The following is a 25,631-nucleotide window of genomic DNA, read 5'->3' as shown; positions in this document are numbered from 1 at the left end:
CTCATCAGACCACATGTACGTCAAATTCAAGGTTGAAATGGGAATCAGACAGGCCATGACCTACAGGAATCCCAGGAAAACAGACTGGGAGACATATAGCAGGGACCTCGACTTAGGCTTATCGGAAATTAAAACCTCGATAAGGAATCCAGTAGAATTTGAGGAAGTAGCAGAGGCTGTTACCTCTGCCATAGTGACCTCATATCAGGACAACTGCGCAATCATCAGGAAGTGCACAAATAGGAGAGTTCCTTGCTGGAGTAACAAACTGGAAATGCAAAGAAAACAGGTACGGAGACTGTTCAATATTGTGAGACGTAAAGGACAATGGGCTAAATATCATGAGGCCCTTGTCAATTACAATCTTGCAATCAGACAAGCAAAGGAGGCATCCTGGAAGGCATTCTGTGAGGAAGTGAAGGGCATGGCTGCACAAGCCAGACTTCACGAGATTCTCAATAGAGTTCCAACCAATCCAGGAGATATGTTAAGGAAGGAGGATGGGGAATATACAAAGACAGCAAGATATTGGAAATGCTTCTCAAAACTCACTGTCCTCAATATGGTCTGCCGCACAACACAGACCAATATGTGACCCCAGAGAGCCAATGGTTCTCAGGCATTCGAAGAGAGGACTGGGAATTGGCCAAGGAGCGTGTGAACTTCAATAAAATCCAGTGGGCGATGGGAACATTCCAACCGTTCAAGTCAGCTGGCCCGGACGGAATTTTTCCAGCTCTCCTGCAAGAGGCAGGAGGAAAGCTCATAAGAGTCCCATGCAGGCTATTCAGGGTTAGCCTAGCAGTAGGAATTATTACCAATGCTTGGAGGGCAGTGAAGGTTGTCTTCATTCCAAAGCCAGGGAGAATTGATCATACCAAGGATATGAGACCAATCAGTCTGTTCTCCTTCATTCTCAAAACATTGGAATAACTGGTTAATGTGTATGTTGGGGAGAGGAGGCTAAGCAGGGTCTCTCTACACTCGAACCAACACGCTTACCAACCAGGAAAATCATGTGAGACAGCTCTCCACCAACTTGTTGGGAAGGTGGAAAATGCACTTCACTTCCAAGAAATAGCCCTCTGCATCTTCCTGGATATCAAGGGGGCATTCAGGAACACGGCCTCCAATTCCATGGTAAGGGCAGTAGAGATGCACGACCTAGGGACCAGTATATGTAGGTGGACCAGGGCCATGCTTAGTGGAAGGAAGGTAGAGGCTACCATGATGAACGAAAAGATGGTAATTAACACCACTAGAGGCTGCCCACAAGAAGGAGTTTTGTCTCCTCTATTGTGGAACTAGTGGTGAATGAACTCATTGACGAACTAAATTTTAGACAATGCTTCTGCTTAGGATATGCAGATGACCTTGTCATAGTAATACTTGGCAAATTCACTGACATAGTAAGGAATATGGCACAAGGAGGATTGGACATTGTGCAAAAATGGTGCATTAAACAGGATCTGAGAGTTAATCCTAAGAAGACTGTTGTGATGCCATGTACGAAGAGGCATATTCAACACTCAAGTTGGAATCTATTATATAGTCAGCTGGCATTTCCCCAACCATTCCTATATTTACCTCACTCACTACATTAGTGTGTGATTCTGGATATCCGAATGAGACCCAGTTTTTGCCAGTTTTAAGTCTGAAACTCTACCTGTGAAGGGGATAGTGAAATATCTAGGGGTAACCTTGGATGGGAAGCTAGACCCGTCACATTAAGAGTATCTGCTCCAAGGCAAAAAGTACTCTAGTAAGTACTAGGAGGGCTTGAGGCAAAAACTGAGACCTAAGCTCCAGGGGTATGCACTGGATATACACCACAGTGGTTAGACCTAGGATTCCCTACGGGGCCGTAGTGTGATGGAAGAAGGTAGAACAGTGGGTTGCTGCTAAGAAGCTTGTTAAGGTACAGAGATTGGCCTGCTTAGCCATAACGGGCAGAATTAGTTACACACCAACCACTGGAATGGAAGCCATGCTGGATATGCGTCCACTTCACCTTTGGGTCAAGATGGAGGGAGCAGCTGGGACACACAGACTTAAAACTGCCAAAAACTGGGTCTCATTCAGATAACCAGAATCACACACTAAAATAGTGAGTGAGGTAAATATAGGAATGGCTGCGGAAATTCCTGCTGACTATATAATAACTCCCTACTGCTTCGACTTGCCTTACAACATAATAATTGGAAGTAGGGACCAGTGAGAAAAAACATTTCGACACTGTACGGGGGACATCATTTGGTTCACTGATGGGTCGAAACAGACCAAGGTGTTGGGGCAGGGGTGTACGGGGTTCAGCCAAGACTGGAGAGCATCGTCTCTCTAGGAAAACTGGCCTATGTATTCCAAGCTGAAATTACAGCAATTAGGGCGTGTGTGGAGGGGAATATGCATAGGCACTACAATGACCGTAGCATCTACATCTATTCAGACAGCCAGGCAGCCCTGAAATCTTTGGCAGCTCCTGTAACAAGATCTAAGATTGTTGCCACAGGGCTGTGGTGGAGCTAGGGGGAAGCAATAGGGTGGGTCCCTGGCCACACAGGGATCTGTGGCAATGAACAAGCCGATAGATTGGCTAGGATGGGGGCAACAACTCCATTTATTGGACCGGAACCTGTCCTGACAATCACCAAGGCTATGATCAAATTAGAACTACGGAACTGGCTTAGGAAACAGCACATAGGATATTGGACCAGGTCCAAAAACAAAAACATGGTAAGGTAATGATGCCCAAGCCATGTTTTAAAAGAAGCTCTGTAATCCTGGGATTGAACAGGAAAGTGATCAAACTCATGACTGGACTGATGACCGGTCAAGAAAATTTCAAAAAGCACCTACCCACAATGGGTATAATGTAAGAGGACCCTAAATGTAGGATCTGTGATGTGGGTGAAGAAACTGCATCACACCTAATCTTTGAATGCATGGCACTGGAGAGTAAAAGGTACAGAATCTTCAGGACAACTAGGCCTGAAGAAATTGTGTCTAACAAAAAACTGGGAGAGGGACTCCTTGCACTATTTAAGGGCACTCATTGGCTTTACTAGATATACAGGGAATGATACTACACAATAAACCTAGTTTTGGTGTGGGCAGTGGCGGGTCAGACCTAAGCTGTTTTAGCTACCCTGTTAAAATCAATCAATCAATCAATCAACATGGTGGCATTGTTATCAGGGTTCCTCCGAGCCATAATCCATAGGTAGCTATCATCCACTGCAGTAGCAGCCCTTGGGCGGCCTTAGTGAGGCATATCATTGACAGTTCCTCTTCCTCTGTATCTCCTTCATGTCCGAACAACATCGCATTGGTCCACTCTGAGATGCCTGGACACTTCCCTTGTTGAGAGCCCTTCCTGGCACAAAGTAACAGTACGGACACAATTGAACTACAGTATTGACCATCTAGGCATGGCTGAACTACAGACAACATGAGATGTGTACCTCCTTCCTGATGGAATGACCGGAACTGATCGGCTGTCGGACCCTCTGCATCTAATAGGCACTGCTCATGCATGGTTGTTTACATGTTTGGGCAGGTTTTGTGACATCTCTGAACAGTCAAAGGGACTGTGTCTGTGATACAATATCCATAGTCAACGTCTGTCTTCAGGAGTTCTGGGAACCGGGTGTTGCAAAACTTTTTTTGATGTTTGTAGAAGACCTGTTCCCCATTTGTGCTGAAATATTTGCTGACAAGTGTTAGAGAAAATGAATGCAAATTGTCAGAGATTTCATGAATATATGCAAGCTCCATCTTATCTGCAAACAATGGAAAATCTGGGATGGAATTTAACAATTATTATGAGAAGGAAAGTTGCCACTCACCATATAGTGGAGATGCTGAGTTGCAGATAGGCACAACAAAATGATAATTGTGAGAGTCTTTTTGTTGTGACTATCTGTGACTCAGAATCTCTGCTATAAGGTGAGTGGCAACTTTCCTTCTCATAATATTATCTGCAAACCAATATCACAGTGGAGTGAGACCTGATCTATCAATGCAGTACATGGTAAACCAAAATGGCTACTGTGTAAATCTGTCTGTATCGTATTTCAGTGGATATCCAAAGATGTGTGTCATCATTTCTTTCACCTAGACTGAAAAAAGCTTTCACTAATAATTCCCAACAGTTTCATCATCTTTCCAGGGGGTATTGTAGCCAATGATGATTATTCGCAAGGTAAATGAAGGTATTTCGAGTGCGTCTCATTTTTTCTGTTTTTGTTACACAATTTACTAAGTGTTTTAGATCATGTTTCACTTTAAAGCTGAAGTTCTATTCAGTGAAAATGAATAGCTTAGCAACATTTGGAATTCTGTTTATGTGCTTGTTGACCACTAGTTCCTCCTTCCAGTGCCTTAATTCCTTCCATTATCAACATCCTTAACATGGAAATGATTACTGTGTTAATGGCTTGGAAGCAGAAGCAATGCAAGTATGAGCAATATTGTGTACGCTGAGCAGGTACTAGAGTATTGCTCTGAGAGGTGTAGAATGGATTTTCAGAAGAATACTTCTCACTTGCATGCATGCTGATAGGTAGTCAGACTCTTGGTGGAGAATGTATTTCAGTTGTTTCACATCAAAATGGTAGTGAGAGATTACTACTCTGGTGGAGTTTTAGGAATATTAGAGAATTATGGCAAAAGGTATTTGTCTGTGTACAATGTTTACTGAAGAAATGCCTGTCTTGGCGACCACAGCATTGGTTTCAACTTACTGGAAGAAGGAGTGCTCATCAGTAAAAATACATTGCCCACAGATGGCGAGACTAAGACAGGGGTGGCAAGTATAAATATGGAGATAATGAAGTAGAAAGTTGCTAGCTGAACAGACATGGACCAAGTGAAATAGATTGGAGATAAGATGAAGAGTTTGTGGATGAATTATATCAAAGTGTCTAAAACCTAGGCCAGGGTCATAAAGGTGTCAGCAATGAATGTGCACCTGACAAGTGATTTAGGATTTCGATACATTGAAAAGGATTCCTTTACATCACTCATGAATCAGCAAAAGAATGAACCATGCAAACACTTGTAGTGTTGTGCATGTATGATTCTAGCTCTGCCATGAAAAGAAGTAATTGTTGTGGATGTGGACAGAGTTGGTCATGTATGCAAAGAATTAGATACAAAATTTGGGTTAACCAGGGTGTAATATAACCATGGCATGGACATCTCTAAAAATGTTTGCTCCATCTCAAAGATAACAAGATGATTGCATAAATGTTAGACTAATTTGAATATCTCCCATATTTTGTGTGGTGTAATGTATTCATTTATCATATAAGAATATCATTTTACCATCCCTTATAATTTTACAAAATGTTGCTGCTGTCCTCTGTCATTCAAGATGCATACTATCCCATATCTTTCTATCTTTTTTAAAGGTCTTGCGACACCTGTTCATCTATGTGACTCTGTTTATTTATCTTTGCTTGTACCATTCTTTATATATGCGTGTGTGTGTGTGTGTGTGTGTGTGTGTGTGTGTGTGTGTGTGTGTGTGTGTGTGTTATCCGTTTACTCTGATTTTATTATTATTTAGGGCTAGCTACTCTTCTCAGAAACTTCATTTCTAAAGTTCAGATTTTTGTTGTGTCTTTATCTGTCAACAATCAAGTTTCACAGCAGTATGCAAGCATTAGGACAGGCACAGTTTTGTAAAACTTATTTCTCATGCTGTTTACTTTCTTAGCATGTCTCCTTTTGTTCTACACATAAACTGATATTTGCTGAGTTTATTATTTATATCTCATTTCTAGTCAAGTGTAATGTCATTAACCTGGCACCAAAAGTGTAAAATTTTGATCTTCAGTATCTGAATTGTCTAAATTGATCTTGCTCCTGACAGGTTCTTTTCCTCTAAGTCACGACCTGTATAGATATTTTGAGACACCAGTATTTGCTTATTTAATATACACTAGTGAGGCAATCTTATTTTTCACTGGACAAATTATGTGTGTATAAATTACAATTATACTTGCGTTTGTCCATATTTCAACACTTATCACAATATGTGAACCTAAAAACAAAAACAATTATTATTATTTTGGAAACATTAAAACTCTGTATATAACTCTGCAGATGCTTTTTTATTTTTCTGTCAGCATTCATGAGTGCAACAATATGCTTATATTTTGAAGAGTATATAAAAAACAAGTAAATTCCAGACATTTCATGTAATATGTATTGCTCACTGCACACAAAAGTTTCTAAAAAAAAAAAAAAGTAATTTAGGAAATATTAATTTATAGATGAAACTGTATGAAAATTGCATAACTTTATGACAAAAAAACTCTAAAAAACTGCCAAAATTCAATGAACTGGGCTCCTTTATGTAATATACCATAAATATTACCAAAAAAGGATACAATCCATACAGTGCTGGCATGAATCATCTGAATATGAAAAACAGTCAACTATTTTCAATGAAGCAATGTAATGACAAAAATCATCCATTGCTACATTCAGTGTATGCATCCGAGCTCTCAACATCTTGAGCTATGCATTTTACCCACACCTGTATAGTTTTCATTTTTGCCTTTGGTGGGACTGTGGCTAATACATCTGTTTTTTCTGCTGTAACTGACAAGTGCCAATCTCCACTTGATAAAGTTATTTCATACTTATGATTAGTCTTCACATTAAGAGGTGTCATCCATTTGACAGCAATTTTCTGATTATTAACTACACATGTTAAATTTCTTACTTGAGCAGGGAAGTACCAGTGTTCAATTAAATTTTCCTTTGTGCCAGATGTAGTATGTGCAGAACTATTGTGTTTCAGGATAGCTTTTGAAAATAAGGCTAGAAATTCTTGACCAACAACAGTATCCTGGAACATACGATATAAATAGACTGTATTATGACAGCATTCAACAGCAGGCACTTCCTTGATACTTCTAATATACGCCTTTTCTCCTTCTGACAAGTGGCTGATACCACCATGTAATTGGTGTGCATTCTCATTTGGAAAGGAATTATTTTCTTTTTCATTAACCCACTGGAAATAATTGAAAAATGAACCAGCAACCTTGCTAAGGGCCTTTACTGGTGAAACATAATCAGGATTAATACCAAAGGGAAAGATTTCAATAACCAAAGCCCCTGGCTTCACAAAAAGGCAAAGGATCATAGCTGAGCCATGCATCCCAATAACAATGTCTGAATTATATATAAGTGACACTAATGTCTTTGTGTCATTTGTCGACAAATCTAATTTGTCAATTCTGAGACTTTCATCATGAAAAATGGAATTATATGTTTGTTTCATTGAGTTTATCAGCTCCATTTCATTCAAAATCCGGCGGTTTATTTGTCTACTAAGCAAAACACCCTGCTTTTGCCTTTCTGACTTCTTAACAGACGATAGATTTAATTTTTTCTTAATGAAAGCAGAAAACTGTAATAACAAATGGCCATGTAGATTGAGATTTTTAATGGGTCCTTGGGGCCGCCCAAACCCGTACTGGTACCACAGAGTGTTTGAAACAAGCCCCACATGACAATGAATGAAACAGATCACGTCATGAGATTTCAGTTCCGTTGCTTGGATAGGTTCTTTGGTAGAAAACAATTTGTACCATTCATGCAATGTACCTATTCCACCACCATCTACGAAAAACAATCTATACTTTTCACGACATAGTTCTATGTCACCGTTGCATATATGTGAGTATGTGTAATAAAGGGGCAGTAAATCGTCATGCAAAACATGCATGATATTGTCCATTTTGAACCGCCACAGAGCGAACACTGAATCAAGAAAGCTGAAGTTTCTTCCAATAATGTTATCATCTGCGGAAACTGGAACTATTTGAAGATGGAATCGGTTGTGATTTAAGACCGCTGAGGCGTCAAAACTCTTGAGATCCTCTTTTCTTCCAATACCAGAGACAACTGAATCCTCGTTGAGCAAAAACAAAAATAAATTTTCCTGTGGCTTAAAATACAAGTTCTTAAAACTGCACAACCGTTTACCATGCTCTGTGAAAGTACACCAAACAGATGAACCATTGACAATGTGCTGATCAGTTTTTTCAGTACGAGTGCATGACATTAGCTCACACCACGTCATGTGGAAGTCCTCGTTTAATACATAAAAATACATTGCAACTGTAACAGCAACTGCACTTACATGAAGCAACATCATTTTACATTTCAGTTTTATTTTACCTTCAGACAACAGTTTCAGCGCATGTCCCTCTTATGAAATACAGTGTTCGTAACTGCCTTAATTACAAATCTTTCACCACAGAATATTCCAAAAGCCAGCTCCTGTAAATACGTGTCATTTTTGCAAACAGCTTGAAACACAATACATAAACACATTATGAAGCTATTCATGTGTTTACAAACAACAGAAACAGCACACAGCCACCAGCCACTGCCCTTCACATCTTTATGTTATTTCACTAACATCTCTGCACTACATCACATTTAAGCCAAATTTTACTACTTCGGATTTTTTTGGTAAAAACGATAAAATAAGGATAAAATATTAGAATTTTTATTTTAATTATGAACTATATATTATTATGAATTTAATTATAGAAGAACTGTCCATAACAAATGAAAAAACTAATGCCACTATATTTCCTCTGAATATTTGTCTACCCAGTGTCTTAGAACTTCGTATTTATTATAATTTCATCAGAACTATAGTTTTCCAATTTATATACTGCTTATTCGACGTTTTTGCGCTTGTTGCATGATGAGAATCGCGCGTTGAAAAGCGAAAGCGATATATCGAAGTATAATATTAATGCGCAAGTTTATAACACTACTCGCGTTAGTATTGAATAAAAAGAATCTAACATATAATAACGATTTATAAAAAGTCCTAAATTTATATAATCAAGTTTAACTTTAAACGAATTTGTATGTAGAACTCTGAACTATTTTGCCTCGCGCAGTGTGGGAGTGGTGGGGCGCCGGCACCTGTTAATACTTGGCTCTGTGCCACCACTTCCTATCTTGTCGCTTAGCGGGCCGGTTTGAGAGTGACAGTTCTCCAGCATCTTTCTTGGATTCATCATGTCTGATCAGCCTGAGAATAAGCCGACTGAAGAGAAGGCTCAGGAGAAACCTGAGTCTCAGGCGGAAGCTCCTGCAGCTAGCGATGAAGCCGAATCCACGGAAAAGGCTCCAGAACAGCCACCGAAAGAAATGAGAGCAGTTGTTCTGACAGGGTTCGGTGGCTTAAAGTCAGTAAAGGTCTTGAAGAAACCAGAGCCAACACTCGGCGAAGGCGAAATCCTGATCCGCGTCAAGGCCTGGTGAGTAAAACTTCAATTTTTCGTAAGCGGCACTGTTAGCAGCTGTGCCTTTGTTCATGCTTTTCTTTTACCATTTGGTTTGTTCGGAGTATTCTGAAAAGCACGTTTCCCTCTGACACATGTTTCCTCGCTTAGAATTACTGTAAGCTGGATTATATTTCCTATCATAAAGAATGTTGTAAACCATATGGGAAGTGCCTAATTTGTTAGCCGTTGTCCAGCAGTCTCAACAGGTGGCGCCGGTTCCGCAGTACAACAGGTTAGTTATAGCAGGCATGGAATTACTTTTTTAAAATCATGATTTTTAAAAAAAATATTTTTGAAGGAAATCGCACTAAAGATGGGACGCAGGTCAACTTGTGAAGGGTGTGGCGCCTTGCCCGATCAATACATGTTCTCTTCTGCGTGAAGCCTGTATGCCATGCGGGATGGCTTTCTCATTCAACAAGTTTCTCTCGCATCCGTGGATGAGGGGATGTATAGCGTGTTGTTCTCGATTTCAGCGGCAGCAGGAAGTGTTCTGTCGTCGAGAAAGTACATTTAAACTGAATCACGTATTCCTGGCTTGCTGAAACTGGATTGTCACGAAGGTCTGCGTCTAATAAAATTGAATGTTTTGAAGTGTCTAGAGCACAGGCAATTTGACGTTTAGCTGATTTGTTGTAGCATTTGGATTTTCGCGGTTGTTTGCGTTAATACCAGATTAGAAAGGAAATAAAGATAGTAAGCAGTTCCGTCTAAAGGATTCTATTACGGCAGCTAGCGGAGGCCGTCATATCGAAACGGTAACTCATCTGCTATTCACCATCAAATGTAAAATACGTGTACCCAAGCGGTATGAAAACGAAGGAATATTCATCGCACAGATGGATAAACTTGGTAGAATTCTGGTATCATTTGAACATGTTAAAATATTATTAAACTAGCGCTGCTAGTAGTGTTTCATCTTACAGCAACTTTATATTATTAAGAGCCCAGAAATTATACCGCCTGAGCTAAGACTTAGAATATCTTAAGGCGGTGTCGGGAGTTCATTTTCGTGATGGGAAATGTCAAAGGAGAAATATGATCGAATGGACCGCTGATACGAAATCCACTAGGGAAGGAACATTGTTCCGAGATCGTCTATCAACACATCTGCAGTGCTTTAGGGAAACAAAGCTGATAACGCCTTCATTTAGGCGTGGTTCTGTTGGTGGCACTCATTAACCTTCCCTTGATGTGTGGGATCCACGGTTTACACCCCATACTAAAGTCGTTTTGCCAAACTTCAGCCATCGGTTTACTTAAGAAAATATTCTTGCCTATAAAGAAAGACTGAGAATGTATGATACTGTGCTAAAATTAGTATTTCAAAATACAGAATTGATCTTCAGTCAGCATCGGGGTGTACGCTGTGTGGGAGGGGACACTGGCGGAATAGCTGTGAGGGATGGTCATGAGTCATCCTTGGTAACTCAGCTCGATATGAGCGTATTGACTAAGGCAGATTCAGGATTTATGTTCCGGCCCGGGAAACAGTTTTAATCTGTCAGGAGGATACTTTTGCAGAATGTGTAACGATTACTCATCGACGAAGGAAAGCAATTTTCTCGAAAGTAAGTGTCGGTGACTTGCACCGCATGCGGAAGAAGAATGGAATTGGATTGCATAATATCTTTACATATTTAAGGTGTCCAAAAACTAATAAGACATTAAAGCAGAAACAGTGGCTGTAGATAATGAGTGCTCATCTGGTCTGAAGCTGAGTAAAAAATGTTTGGTGTGAAGCGTCCCGTCGACGTCAACAACAGAAAGATTCGTTTGCGCTAGGATGGTGAGGGAGCAAAGTGCCCACATCCTTCTCAAAGGGACTGTTGCGGCTCGTGCTTTATGCGATTTTGAGAAACAACGGAAAACCTTAATCTGAATGATCGTGTGGGGATGTCCAGACATCCGTCCTGCTTATTGCAAATCCAGTATCTTAACCAGTGCTCGCTTCGTCTGACTCCATATATTATACGTCGTGTTGGACCATTAGTAAACCCAATGTAATAATGTAACAGCTGTACAGATAGGAACATTTGCAGCTTGCGGGATGAAAAAAGTATTCAATGTCTAAATAATCATACCAGGGACGGCTGCTGTCTGTATTGATAACATGACGCGATAAATTAGTGTAGGAATAGGTTTTCCAGTAGTCTTGAAAAGAGAAATTATCACCTGCGTTATGTTAAATTCTCTACTTCCAAGCATTTGTCACCTGCATTATGACGATTGGGAAATGGTGTTGCAGTTGAGGTAGTGCGTCGTGAAACCAGTAAGTTATGAACTAGAGCAGCGCAAGGAAAATTCTTGGCGGAAGGCATTAAGAATACTGTAGTAACTCAAAATAATTTAAATCAAGCAGGAATCTCCCATTAATAACAAATTTAACTATATTCAGATGGCTTGTCTTTCGCGGATAATTTTCAACTGGGTCATGGAAGATTGTTGCAGACGACTCCCTCCCCACCGGTTTATCCGTCAGTATCTGTCTCACTTTCTAAAGTTATATAAAATATCTTTGTTCGACTAGCACTCTTTGGAGAAACAGCGCAGTGAATGAATCGGCCATACTGTTTCCGAATTATTCATTTTATATACTCTTTAGAAACTTCTTGAAATATTTTTTTACGCTATCGACGTGATTAGTAGGGGGGTTGTCAGATACCAGTTCATTATGCCAAATGTATTTTCATTCCAACTGGTATTTATCTGGGTTTTCAAATTATGCTGCGATGGATATCTGAATCGTGAGAGTTAAACTCCAGGACACTGTAAAGGCTGCACTGAATGGTTGAGAATTTGGAGGTCAAAACTAGAGGATAGCATCCACGTGTCTCTCTATGGAGAGAAACCATAAGAGTAAGAAAAACATTGTTTATTCTACTCAGAGCGTCATTTACAGTTGTTTGAAGATAGGAACGTCTGATTGCGAAATGTCTAATCTGATTTTCGCAATAAATAAGTTCGAAGGAAAAAATATTTCCAGTCATACATACAAACTGGAACGTATTAGGCCTCGAACAGTTGGGTTCCCTGGGGATGGTCTTACCATCTCAACATGAGGTGGCCGCGAAAGGTAGTGTTCTGGTTTTGGTCCAGCGCGCACTTCAATTTTACAGGAAGTTCCACAAGGAGGTATGCTGTGATGCACAGTGCAGGGGCGGCAACAACTCGTTAGTTTTGTGAAAGATTACTTACAAAATAACGAAGAATTGATCACCGAGCATAACAAGGCTACCACGCACAATAGGTGTGTACCATTTAATTAAACACAGTGTGGTTCGTGGGAGATTTGTACATACTGTGATAGTTTGCGGTCACAGTCGTCTTTTTCAGTTAAATCAAACATTTTGTACTTACATTAGCAGTTTTGTTGTGGCTTGTAGAACGCAAGTTGGTCTGAGAACATCAATCTGGCATTTGCAGCTGTAAGGAGAAGAGTGGCGCAAGTTTAGATGGCTTTGGAACGACTTTCTTCTAGGAAACACTCGCATGTTCTGACTTCCTTCAAACTGATACTGAATTGTGTGGCTGGGCTTCCTGGGTCCGCTCTTGGAAAAGACGCTGGCTCAGTTGTAGGGGAAGCAAGTGACAGATTGGCAGAATACGGGAAACGGTAGACTACAAAAGAATGTCTGCAAAACACATTGTGTATATTTTTTCACTGCTGCCAAGTGTGTGGGCCCTATATCAGGACGGACTAATAAGGAGACGGTATGACAACGGCCGTGTGAGTGGCGTCTGTGTAACAAAAGTGCTAATAATCTTAACTGATACACATGGAAAGATGCCATACGATTCCAAAACGACTTAAGGAAACTAAGAACATTCTTCATTAAGCTTGTACAGAGGCGTAAAAGCAGTCTTGTGTTCGCTCTCCATTCTAAATCTACGTGATTACTCTGCAATACACAATTAAGTACTTGGTGGAGGGTCCATTGAATCACTTTTAAGGTACTTCTCTACCATACCACTCTCGAACAGCGCGCGGGAATAATTCGGTGCCAGCTCCGATTCATATTATTTTATTATTTCTCCCTATGTAGATGGGCGCAAAAAAATATTCACTCTGAAGAGAAAGTTGGTGATTGAAATTTCATAAGATCCTGCTGCAGCGGAAAACACTTTTAATGGCTGCCATGCCAATCCTTGTATCATATCGGTGTCACTCTCTCCCTTATTTCGCGATCATTCAAAACGAGTTGCCCTTCTTTGAACTTTTTCTAAGTCCTCCGTCGATCCTATCCGATGAGGTTCTCACACCACACAGCAACACTCCAGAAGAGGATAGACAAGCGTAGTGTAAGCAGACCTCTTAAATTTGTGTTATGTCAGTATATCGTGGTCTTTGTTTGTTTTCCCCACATCATTATCTATGGGATCGTCCCAGTTTAAGTTATTCGTAATTTTCATCCTTAATTTAGTTGAGTTTAAAGCCTTTAGATTTATAATTCATCGTATAACTGAAATTTAGCGGATTCTTTTTAGTGCTCGTGTGGATGACTCCACACTTTTCACGATTTAGAGTAAATTGCAACATTTTCCACTACAAATATATCTTGTCTGAATCATTTCGCAGTTCGTTTTGATCAACTTGGGGGCTTCATATGGCGGTAAATGATAGCATTACCTACAGAGGCCTGCTCAGATTGTCTCCTAAATCATTTATGTAGATCAGGAACAGAGGGCCTATAGCACTTGGTGGGCTGCGAAAAAAAGGTAGTATACTTGGTACATCAGAACACTCGGCCACATTACTTCGCATACAAGGAAATTCTTCAAATATTTTTTCGGAATATTTTAGTATCTCTAATGCTTCGTTGGAGCAGGCCCCAATTTTTCATCTAATTTCTTACTTTTCTCCCCATTTATCTTCGTGCCATTACTGCACTGAAAATATCTGCACAGTAGTGCAAATGTTAACGGAATACACTGTATATATTTGGGAACAAACTTGCTCCACTCAAACAGGCTGCTTGCTGTTGCGAGTACTGCCCATTTTTCTCTGATGTCAAACTTGCATTCAGTACTCTCGGTTCAGTCTCTGGTTTTCTCAGTATTATGCGTTGGTTCACGGCAGTATGAATAGGTTTAGTAATGAACCCTCGTGTATTCACTAAATGTAATGGAACAGCGACACGACTGCGGTGACCACATCAGTGATTTTGCATCTGTACACCTGTTTTGTTGTACATTTTGATTTACAGGTATCTCATAAGTGTTCTTATGGAAACAGTTAACTGAGACAACTTTTGCTCTAACGAACTCCCAGGGGCTCAGCATTCAGTTGCTGGGTACAGGTTTGGTGACTCCATGTTCCTAAACTGGGGACTGGTAAGTGACACTAGTTATGTTACCATAATCTCCGGCCATGCTTCAGCGACCACCGTGCAGTGTGGCAGTGGAATGTTCTGTGTTTCAAAGAATGGGGGCCTTGCCTTCACCACCTGGACCGCCAGGAAGGTACATACCTTTATGGAAAAAAACCCTCAACCTCAGTGTGCTACATGCTGATGAGGTGAATGGCTGTTGAGGTAAAATATCACTATTAGGCAACCTCTGTGGCACCTGCCGTATGCAGGGCTCTGCCTGGGTCGACGGTTGTTTGCGTAGCGTCTCGTGGGATCCCTATGGAATGATCTCATCAAACCACAACTTGTGATGGTGTGGTTGTACCCTCAGGTAGTACCTTCACCCACTCATCAAAGAGCTCGATTGGTCACTCCTCCTGAGAAGTAGTCTCAGAATGATAGCAGGTCACTAGTGTGCCATAACTTTCATTGTAATTAAAAGAACAGGGGGAAGCTTTGAGAAGATATCCCCTTTCTATATTCACAAGGCATTGGAGGATATTGCTGGGTCCCTATAAAGTGTCAAATGATTTCGTAATGAAACACTTCTAAATAAAACTGCTAATTCAAACCAAATATCTAAGTTTCTGGGATGTAAGGCCTTAGGTGACTGCCCAATCGAGGCTGAGTTGCATAACGCCCTTAACTTTAGTAAAGGCGTAGATACCTGCTCGAATATAATGGAGATGGACCCTGCAGAGCTATATGAAAAAGGAAAAACAAGGATATCATAGAAGTGCAGAATTATGAGGGATCAATGCCAAATTAGAAAAATTTTCCACATTTATTCTAACTTTTCGTACTCCAGAAATACTTGAACACATCCTTGCAGGCTACTTCCGTCTTAAGGTTTGCTCGTTTGTTCCTAGCACAATGTGATGTTTCAAATGTCAGATTTGGCCATACCAGTGTGGGGTGTAATGGGAGGGCTACATGTGGAAATTGTGGACGCTCAGCTCACGAATCAGGCAATTCTTGTACCCTTCCTCCGAAATGTACAAACTGCTCTGGACACCGTTCGCAGGCCTTGGCGGACCCATCGGTACCGACCGGTCGCCGTGTCATCCTCAGCCCGCAGGCGTCACCAAGGGACAGTATTTTACGTTTTCAGGAAACTGTAGGCCTTTTAGGTTTATTATTTGCCTCAAAATTAACTTGACACCCTCACCTGAAAGACCTACAAATAAGGACTTGTAGACATTGAATATTTGAAATACCTTAGTGAAAAGCATGGGGAGCCGACAGGTCCTGCCTCCAATTTTATTAGGTATTTGTTCAATAACGTTTAGATTATGGCAGCGTGGTCTAGAGATCAGCCTGTATTTCCTACCTCAAGATGTTAGATGCTGTCCACCATGAGGGCATTCGGATATAGACTAGAGCCTTTTGGACTAGCCCTGTTCTTAGTCTGTGTGCAGAGGCTGGTGAACCACCACTCTGGATTTGGCGACATATGCTTTTGGCTCGACAGGCCCTAAAAAATCTCAGCGTCACCTCAGTCATTGACATTTAGTGCAGTGGTCCAACCCAACATTGAATGGCTGTTCAGGAATCGGCCCCTTGCGACCTAGCCATTTGGGTACGTGATACTGTTCAAAGGATCTGGATCTATCAAACCTCCAAATACACAGCCAGGGATGGAACACATTGCCGCATTGGTGTCTTCATAGGCCCAAACTGATTTCAAGCTTGACATGGTGGAAGAAAACTTCTACCCCAGATTACGTTTTTACAACTTTGTTTTCTTCCATGAGATTGGCATGCTGACTTTTCGTCACAGCGCTGATGACTATGATGTTGAGCGCCCCTCGTCTCAAATCATCTTACTCTATAATGAGCTACCAGACAAAAGTCCCTTAAACTACTCAACAATTTTGTCTGATTTTTGGTTCACTGTGTGGATGAGAAGGAAAATCAGTAACTACACGAATGTGTTATATTTTGCTCGCACAAAGTGCGGGCCAAGGGTCGGTCTTCTCTCTCTCTCTCTCTCTCTCTCTCTCTCTCTCTCTCTCTCTCTCTCTCTCTCTCTCTCTCTCATATATATACACACACACACAAAGGCGCGCGGGCAGCCCTCACACGTAACTTTCCGGCACCCCCATTTTTAATGTGCCACAGACTGTAAGATTTCAGTATGTAAATTCTATAGAATAAAAATGTAAATATGGTTCAAAGTCTTAAATTGCCGACATTTCTTCTGCTTAGAAATAAACAATGTTGCATTCGAAGATGCACATTTTTGTATACCTACTGGAGCGATTATATAGCTTGATTTTGCTGCAGCAATGTAAAACAAGTGTTACATTCACACTTTTTAAATGCCCAGAAACGAAGCGTAAATTAAAAAAAAGCCTCCTGGAAGGTCACAGTACCGGGATCTCGCTCGTAACAAATCAAGCGTTGTCACCAAAAATCTCGAAAAGTTCTTGACCAGTTTGCTTCGGACTTTTACAAGACACTCTAATAAGCAGTCATACAGACAAAGGTTATAATTCTTTTTTAAACAGTGTACTGGTTTTCTTTGAAAACACGGTGACGCAGCTTAGTTTTATTCTCCGCTAAGTTGGTAAGATACATAGTGGACCCTGTTGCATTTCGGTCTACGTAACATATGTGCATCGAAGTACTAGTCGAAGGCTTGCCCATCTAATGCAGGCATTCTGAATTTACCTTGCAGTTTTAGTTCTCAAAACGAGCAGTGAGTTTGTATATGGCATAGTGTTAAATATGGCGCGAACATAGTCAACGGCCTAGGTCTGTCTGTTACAACCTTTATCGCACATTCATATCGTTGGCCACACAAGCTGACAGCCAAATTCACCTTTCCTCCCAACCAAGACCTCTGGCTACGCTACAGATGTCACCACAGCCAGATGATGTCCAGTACTACGCTGAAAGTTAGTTGTAAAATTTTTAAAATTGTTGTGCGTAAAAATACAAAAGAGCGAGTAAGATGGCGTCTAACAGTGCCCTTTCCGCCACGCACTGTAAAAATGGCATGTGGAGTAGCCATGTAAGTGAAGATGTAAGTAGGAACTAGCGCGCCCAGAGCTGTGAATGTATGGTCGTCGGGTAAAGCCGTCGGCCACGCCTTACATGTGAACAGCTAATTTCCTTATGCTCGATAGAATGTGACCCCCCCCCTCCCCTCCCCCGTTGCACGCACACTCGCCGACCGTCCTGCTAATTCCAGAAAGGGGAAATTTTGGGTGGTCATCGGGAATCGGACCAGAGCCCTGAGTTGACAGCACCGCTAACCGCTAGAGCGCGCAGTCTGCGCGTTAACAGCCACAGGGTGGGATGGAGTCAGGATATTCGGCGCGGTAGCGACAAACCCGCTCCTCCAGTCGCGGTGACGTGCGGGCAATCCACGCAGCGTGACTCACCGGCGCCGGACGATTCGCGCCGCATCGATTGGGGCACGCGTGACAGCTCACCTTCCACCGCCATCCCCCTCCCCCCTCCCCCTTCCGCTTTCACAAGGCGTGGCCGACGACGGTACCCGGTGACTATACATTCACAGCTGTGAGCGCGCTGGTTCATACTTATATCTTCACTTACATGGCTACTCCACATGCCATTTTACAGTGCGTGGCGGAAAGGGCACTGTTAGATGCCATCTTATTCGCTCTTTTATATTTTTATACACAATTTTACAAATTTTACAAGCAACTTTCAGGCTTACAGCGTAGTACTAGACATCTGGCTGTGGTGACATCTGTAGCATAGCCAGAGGTCTTGGTTGGGAGCGAAGGTGAATTTGACGTCGGTTTGCAATAGGGTTTTGGAGCATATGCTGTATTCAAACGTTATGAATCACCTCGAAGGGAACGATCTATTGATACGTAATCAGCGTGGTTTCAGAAAACATCGTTGTTGTGCAACGCAGCTAGCTCTTTATTCGCACGAAGTAATGGCCGCTACCGACAGGGGATCTCAAGTTGATTCCGTATTTCTAGATTTCCGGAAAGCTTTTGACACCGTTCCTCACAAGCGACTTTTAATCAAGCTGCGGGCCTATGGGGTAACATCTCAGTTGTGAGACTGGATTCATGATTTCCTGTCAGGAAGGTCGCAGTTCGTAGTAATAGACGGCAAATCATCGAGTAAAACTGAAGTGATATCAGGTGTTCCCCAGGAAAGCGTCCTGGGACCTCTGCTGTTCCTCGTCTATATAAATGACCAGGGTGACAATCTGAGCAGATCTCTTAGGTTGTTAGCAGATGATGCTGTAATTTACCGTCTAGTAAAGTCATCCGAAGACCAGTATCAGTTGCAAAGCGATTTAGAAAAGATTACTATATGGTGTGGCAGGTGGCAGTTGACGCTAAATAACGAAAAGCGTGGGGTGATCCACATGAGTTCCAAAAGAAATCCGTTGGAATTAGATTACTCGATAAATAGTAAAATTCTCAAGGCTGTCAATTCAACTAAGTACCTGGGTGTTAAAATTACGAACAACTTCAGTTGGAAAGACCACATAGATTATATTGTGGGGAAGGCGAGCCAAAGGTTGCGCTTCATTGGCAGAACACTTGGATGCAACAAGTCCACTAAAGACAGCTTACACTACACTCGTTCGTCCTCTGTTAGAATATTGCTGCGCGGTGTGGGATCCTTACCAGGTGAGTTTGACGGAGGACATCGAAAGGGTGCAAAAAAGGGCAGCTCGTTTTGTATTATCACGTAATAGGGGAGAGAGTGTGGCAGATATGATACGCGAGTTGGGATGGAAGTCATTAAAGCAAAGAAGTTTTTCGTCGCGGCGAGATCTATTTACGAAATTTGTCACTAACTTTCTCTTCCGAATGCGAAAATATTTTGTTGAGCCCAACATACATATGTAGGAATGATCATCAAAATAAGAGAAATCAGAGCTCGAACAGAAAGGTTTAGGTGTTCGTTTTCCCCGCGCGCTATTCGGGAGTGGAATGGTAGAGAGATAGTATGATTGTGGTTCGATGAACCCTCTGTCAAGCACTTAAATGTGAATTGCAGAGTAATCATGTAGATGAAGTGCCGAAATTAATACGCGAGCTGCCGAAATGGCGGGTAAGTGAAAAGGCAGCGCAGTATTCGAAAATGACATTAATTGAAAAAGATAATTCACGGTAAATAACAGCCAAAACAGTTCCAGGATAAAGATTTATTAAAACTCTTGACCATGGTTTCGGTATATCTAAATATACCTTCATCAGAAGTAAAATACCGTGAACACAGACACTTTCATTAGCAAAAACTTAGCATCGAAAATGAGAGAGATATAGGCGAAGTACTGATGCTAAGCTGTTTGCATCGACCCTCTGTCCATAATCATGTTGTATAAATGGAGATGATGTTTTAACTACTGGCGACGCCTTTGGCACTATTGTTTTATAAATCTCCATTGCAGGATGTAATTTTAGCGACAGTTTTTGTACCTGTAATTATCTGGTAATTTTAGGGTTACTTGAGGTATAGTGTTTCTTCTTTCTCATTTCCGATGCTAAGTTTTTGCTAATGAAAGTGTCTTCCTGTTCAGGGTATTTTACTGATGATGAAGGTATATTTAGATATACCGAAACCGTAGTCAAGAATTTTAATAAATCTCTATCCTGCAACTGTTTCGGCTGTCATCATTTACCGTGAAGAATTTAAACAGTTGCTGTTTCAGCCATGTCTAAAATCTTGAAAAAGATAAACCAGGCTGTCAATCTCGGTTTACGTAGAAACTAACGCAAGGAATCTCTCTCTTGTGTGAAAAATAGGCTAGCGAACAGTGTTCTATTCGCATTCGCAGGTGCGCATTCGTATTCCGCTGGTTTTTTCAGCTAACTGTCAAAGGAAGTTCGCAAGTCCTCAAAGTCTTCGGGCGCCTCGATGTGAACAGCACTGAGAACATCAGTTTCCGCAGTCTGCAGTTTTTCACGTGTGAATGGTTGAACGTTGGTTGTATGAGCGAAGCGGTGAGCAGATGATAAAAGATCCACAACACATAATGCTGAACAAAAATATAGTTGGTAGGAAACTGCCGAAGCACTCGAACGATTAACTGGTGACATGAGGGACGGGAAGAAGCTCAAGATTTTCTAGTTCTTTACGAAAAGGAATGGAAAAATAGTTCATTGAAACTAAACAAATACAAATTGTATGTTTATTAATGTAAAATTTAAAATGACTTTTCCTTTCCGTGGTTCACGCTAGAGGTGGCCGTAATGATTTATCGCTTTTGCTTTAAAAACTTTTAAAGTAACAATTGAATAAACATTTTTCCCTCACACACACTCGCCTTCAGGAAACTTTATACCGGGTTTATCAAGCAGCCGATGATAGGTCATACATTACCTTACTAAAGCATGTGGCATCCTCAGAAGTCAGATACATCTAGCTGAACGCGAAACAAGTACTAGCGAAAGTTGATAAATTGTAAATTTTGGCCCTTCTTCAGGTGATACTGCTGGTCGGCAATTAGTTTCCTGCTTTGAAATTTTTTTCCCCCTCGTTAGCGATACAAATAAGAGAAAATCTTCTACTGACGTACGTGCAAAATTTTGGAATAAGGCAAAATTTCCGTAAAAATACAATTTCTTTCGTACGCGCCTTACCTTGGCAAATAGTATGTACGTCATAAAGTCCTATCTGAATGTTTTGCATCGCGAGTACAACTAGTGTTGTAAATGGTTCAAATGGCTCTGAGCACTATGGGACTTGACATCTGAGGTCATTAGTCCCCTAGAACTTAGAACTACTTGAACCTAACTAACCTAAGGACATCACACTCATCCATGACCGAGGCAGGATTCGAACCTGCGACCGTAGCAGCAGCGCGGTTCCGGTCTGAAGCGCCTAGAATCGCTCGGTCACAGCGGCCGGCGGAAATTTAAACTGGAGAGCATTCAATACCTCGCGGAAATCCACAGATAATATTCAGACACGGTGCTGAGGACAGAATTTGCGAATAGTACTGTTACTATAAGACCATAAATGTTACTCGGTGGCTAGTAGTCACTACAAATCTAAAGGTCTAGGGATGACTACCCAATAGGTCTTAGGATTCTTATCGCTTCCAGGTTTCTTTCACCTCTGGCAATTATTAATGTGAGAAATACCAAGATACACAATGGTTCAGTCTACATTAAACTGTCGGCCCCCACAGCTGTCTCGGGTAAGCTAAGTCAGTGGAGGAAACGGAGGGCGTACCACTTCCCACAGAACTTTGCTCAAACCAACATCCGGGTTCAGAACAGTTTTACCTTTGACTCTTTACATAACGTTAAAACTGCAGATGCTTAAAAGTTCTGTACCTAGCTACACCCATGACTGGAACAAAAATAGATCAGACACAATGAAAAGTACTAAGACACACTGCGTTATTTCTAGAGTACGAGTAGGAAGGATCCTAAGATTTCAGAGTATGGTGACTATTTATCAGAAAAGACCATTTAAAAATCTGCTTGTAGTTATAAATGTAGAACTTCCGAAGTCGGTAATTAGGGGTCTGTGATCCATAGTTGGAGAGTGGTTAGGTGCTACCTTTCCAAAACTTCTAGGGTTTTAGACTGCAGGTGGTCCTGATGGGCTACAGAACATAACTGATTCGGGCGGTCAGTCAGTTTCCTAAATTGACGCCTGATAGCTGAGGCAGGTGCGGCGCCTTGCTAAACGAAACCACCACAGGATTCGTGGAGTTACGTAAGGGGTCAGTGTGGCGGAACCGGTAAGACGAGAAACGAGCGGACGTGGCCATCAAAGGTCCGCCAAGGATAGCGTAGGAGGTCGATGGTGGCCGCGGTACAAGAGGATACACAAAATTGAGTAAACACGAATTACACCACCCACGTGTTCAATAAGAAACCTGGTGACTTATGTCCTAATCCTGTAAAGAGTGCAAAGGACTTCTGAAAACGAAAAACCTGAGGGGAAGTTTGTCAAGCAACCGAAATATTACTAAGAGTTAAGAGGTTGTACATAAGTAATTCATTATGCAAGCATGTTTGTGATGCATTTCAGCTTGGCCGTTGCTTTACGACGGTGAACAAAAGATTTGTCAGGCAACACACATCTACTGACTACATATAACAAGCCACGCGTAGACAGGAAGGTCTCAAGTGGGACAATGTAGTAAAGAGACGAATTGAATTTATGGACGGGTAAACGTGATAACTGTCTGTGAATCCAGTTAAACATTTCGTAGTGGCTGACTGGAGTGGTTTAACGCTGAAGGTTTGCTTGGAACGGTTAAGAAAAAGGGGACTACACTAAACACGAAGATTGATCAACTGGTTCCAGGTTGTGGACACGCTGTAAGTGGAAAGGGCGTAACACTTGCTCTCGAAGGACTGTTTTTTGCACGAATGCTGATTGAAGGATCCCGCTCCACATGCTGCAAGACAGCTTCCTCAAATTGCAGCGTTCTTACCGTGCGACGGCGTCCCTGTCCAGGTAATCTGCTAAATGATCCGGTCTCACAGCAGCAAAGATCGTATGATGCGGGATACGGCGATTAGGATATTGTTGCTAATAAACCCGCTGTGCAGCTCGTCCGTTGTGGTGCGCTACGTAGTACGCACCAACTATATCAGTGTACTCACTCCAGGTGTATCGCTCCATTAGTAAAGGGAGACAATGCACTACATTGGTGGACAGCAGTTGTCTACAACTGAAGATCGTAATACGGCCTGTAACAAGTGAAGAGCGTAATACGGCCTCCACCGGTTTAAATAATCCTCATAGGAAAAAAATGACATTAGGGAAAAATATTTGTTTTGATGTCCCCTACAACCTCCCAGAGTTTGTCGGTTTAAATATTTTTTAATCCTGTATGAAGTTTTTTGTCCCGGTTTGGAAGTATCGTAGATCGTAGATGCGGGACTCCTGGATAACATTAAGACAATGGCGTTTTTGGTTGCGGCGAGATCTTCTCACAAATTTAAATCACCAAACTTCTCCTCAGAATGTGGAAATGTTGGCGCTCAACTACATAGGGGAAAGAATCATCATAATAAAATACGGGAAATTTGAGTTCGCGGTGAAAGATGTTAGTTTCTTGCACGCGCGGTTAGTGTGGAAGAATAGAGAATTATTCGATGAACCCTCTGCCAGGAACTTTGCAGAGTAGCCATGCAGATGTAGATGAGCACACGATGTAAGGAGCATCGCTGGGACCGTATCTTTGCGTACTGCCGTGCCTGGAGGCACATTCCAGCGGGCAACGAACGTAGTTCCTCGGCTGTGGTACGTAGCGTTCCATGATTGTTGGCTTCCCGACTCGGAAACCAGAGCCCGGCGGCGTGGCGTTGATAGAGCAGGAAGTGAGGAAGGCTGGCGCCGGGGTGTGGCGGCATTGTGCGCGCTCGAGGGTGCCCCTTGCCCCCCCCCCCCCCCCCCCCCCCCAGTCCCTGCAGAGTTTCCGCCGGCCACTTGTCAGTCACAAAGGCCGGGCGTCGCAGATGAAGAGCGGCAGGGAGCCCGGTTACAGGCGAGGAGAGGCGGTGCTCGGCGGCCTAACAGCCCGACCGCGGCTCCTGTTGCAGCGACCGCCGTCCACGCCCTCTGCTCCCTGGCCCCGCTCGGGTGAGGCCACGAGGCGGTAAAACCGCGTTGCACTTGCCTACACTAATGCTGTAACACATTCCTCACCTACAAGACCCCCACTTAGCATAGTAATGAGTGTACCGACCACGTTCCAGAATCGACAATAAAAAAATATACTACTTGTGTTGTTCGTCAGATACTAAACTATATACGCACCGTTATTTGTTTTCCTGTTTAAGACTCGAACACAATGAGAAGTCATAGGATAGCGATATGTATATACGGGGTGTTACAAAAAGGTACGGCCAAACTTTCAGGAAACATTCGTCACACACAAAGAAAGAAAATATGTTATGTCGACATGTGTCCGGAAACGCTTTCTTTCCATGTTAGAGCTCATTTTATTACTTCTCTTCAAATGACATTAATCATGGAATGGAAACACACAGCAACGGAACGGACCAGCGTGACTTCAAACACTTTGTTACAGGAAATGTTCAAAATGTCCTACGTTAGCGAGGATACATGCATCCACCCTCCGTCGCATGGAATCCCTGATGCAGCCCTGGAGAATGGCGTATTGTATCACAGCCGTCCACAATACGAGCACGAAGAGTCTCTACATTTGGTACCGGGGTTGCGTAGACAAGAGATTTCAAATGCCCCCATGAATGAATGAAAGTCAAGAGGGTTGAGATCAGGAGAGCGTGGAGGCCACGGAATTGGTCCGCCTCTACCAATCCATCGGTCACCGAATCTGTTGTTGAGAAGCGTACGAACACTTCGACTGAAATGTGCAGGAGCTCCATCGTGCATGAACCACATGTTGTGTCGTACTTGTAAAGGTACATGTTCTAGCAGCACAGGTAGAGGATCCCGTATGAAATCATGATAACGTGCTCCATTGAGCGTAGGTGGACGAAAATAAAATGAGCTCCAACATGGAAATTAAGCGTTTCCGGAAACATGTCCACATATCTTTTCTTTATTTGTGTGTGTGTGTGTGTGTGTGTGTGTGTGTGTGTGTGAGAGGAATGTTTCCTGAAAGTTTGGCCGTACCTTTTTGTAACACCCTGTATAGATAAGGCGGTAGTATCACGTACACGTGGTATTAGGGCAGTGCATTGGCGGAGCTATAATTGGACTCAGATCAGTCACGTAAATAGGTGTCCAACGTGATTATAGTCAGGAATTGGGACTTTAACTCCGAATAGTAGTTGCACATTACATTTCAGAAATTGTTAGGGTGTTCGATATTCAGAGATCCACAGTGTGAAGTATGCCAAGAATACAAAACTTCAGGCATTACCTGTCACCTGACGACTGAGGGCAGCGGCGTGTGCAGACTTGTCAGCGCTAACAGACCAGCGGAACTGGGTAAATAACCACAGAAATCAGTGTGGGACTTCCGAACGTATCCGTTCGGACGGTGCAG

At 42.2% G+C, this 25,631-nt stretch overlaps 2 protein-coding genes and 1 long non-coding RNA gene across 3 annotated transcripts in view; 1 reads left to right on the top strand and 2 right to left on the bottom strand.

Moving 5' to 3' along the window:
- The window catches only part of LOC126484466 (uncharacterized), a 40,986-nt gene extending 32,564 nt beyond the window's left edge, over positions 1-8,422 (bottom strand). Inside the window, exon 1 of the long non-coding RNA XR_007587858.1 lies at positions 8,200-8,422. This is a non-coding gene — a long non-coding RNA (uncharacterized LOC126484466). The remainder of the gene's footprint in view (positions 1-8,199) is intronic.
- On the bottom strand, positions 6,334-8,206 carry LOC126484465 (protein O-linked-mannose beta-1,4-N-acetylglucosaminyltransferase 2-like). The gene has a single exon (XM_050107990.1). The coding sequence runs from the start codon at positions 8,174-8,176 to the stop codon at positions 6,476-6,478; it is 1,701 nt and encodes a 566-aa protein (XP_049963947.1). The 5' UTR covers positions 8,177-8,206; the 3' UTR covers positions 6,334-6,475.
- Positions 8,423-8,973: 551 nt separating the features above from the next.
- Positions 8,974-25,631, top strand: part of LOC126484408 (synaptic vesicle membrane protein VAT-1 homolog-like) — a 152,005-nt gene continuing 135,347 nt past the window's right edge. Inside the window, exon 1 of the mRNA XM_050107909.1 lies at positions 8,974-9,302. Within this exon, the coding sequence (XP_049963866.1) occupies positions 9,061-9,302 (242 nt within the window). The 5' untranslated portion in view covers positions 8,974-9,060. The remainder of the gene's footprint in view (positions 9,303-25,631) is intronic.

This window comes from Schistocerca serialis, chromosome 6 (assembly GCF_023864345.2).
Source record: "Schistocerca serialis cubense isolate TAMUIC-IGC-003099 chromosome 6, iqSchSeri2.2, whole genome shotgun sequence".
NCBI classification, from domain to species: domain Eukaryota; kingdom Metazoa; phylum Arthropoda; class Insecta; order Orthoptera; family Acrididae; genus Schistocerca; species Schistocerca serialis.
This window is presented reverse-complemented; position numbering and strand designations above follow the sequence as displayed.

What these genes read in the sequence shown, in the direction of transcription:
- LOC126484465 (XM_050107990.1), bottom strand. Translation starts at nt 8,176, where the DNA reads ATGATGTTGCTTCATGTAAGTGCAGTTGCTGTTACAGTTGCAATGTAT.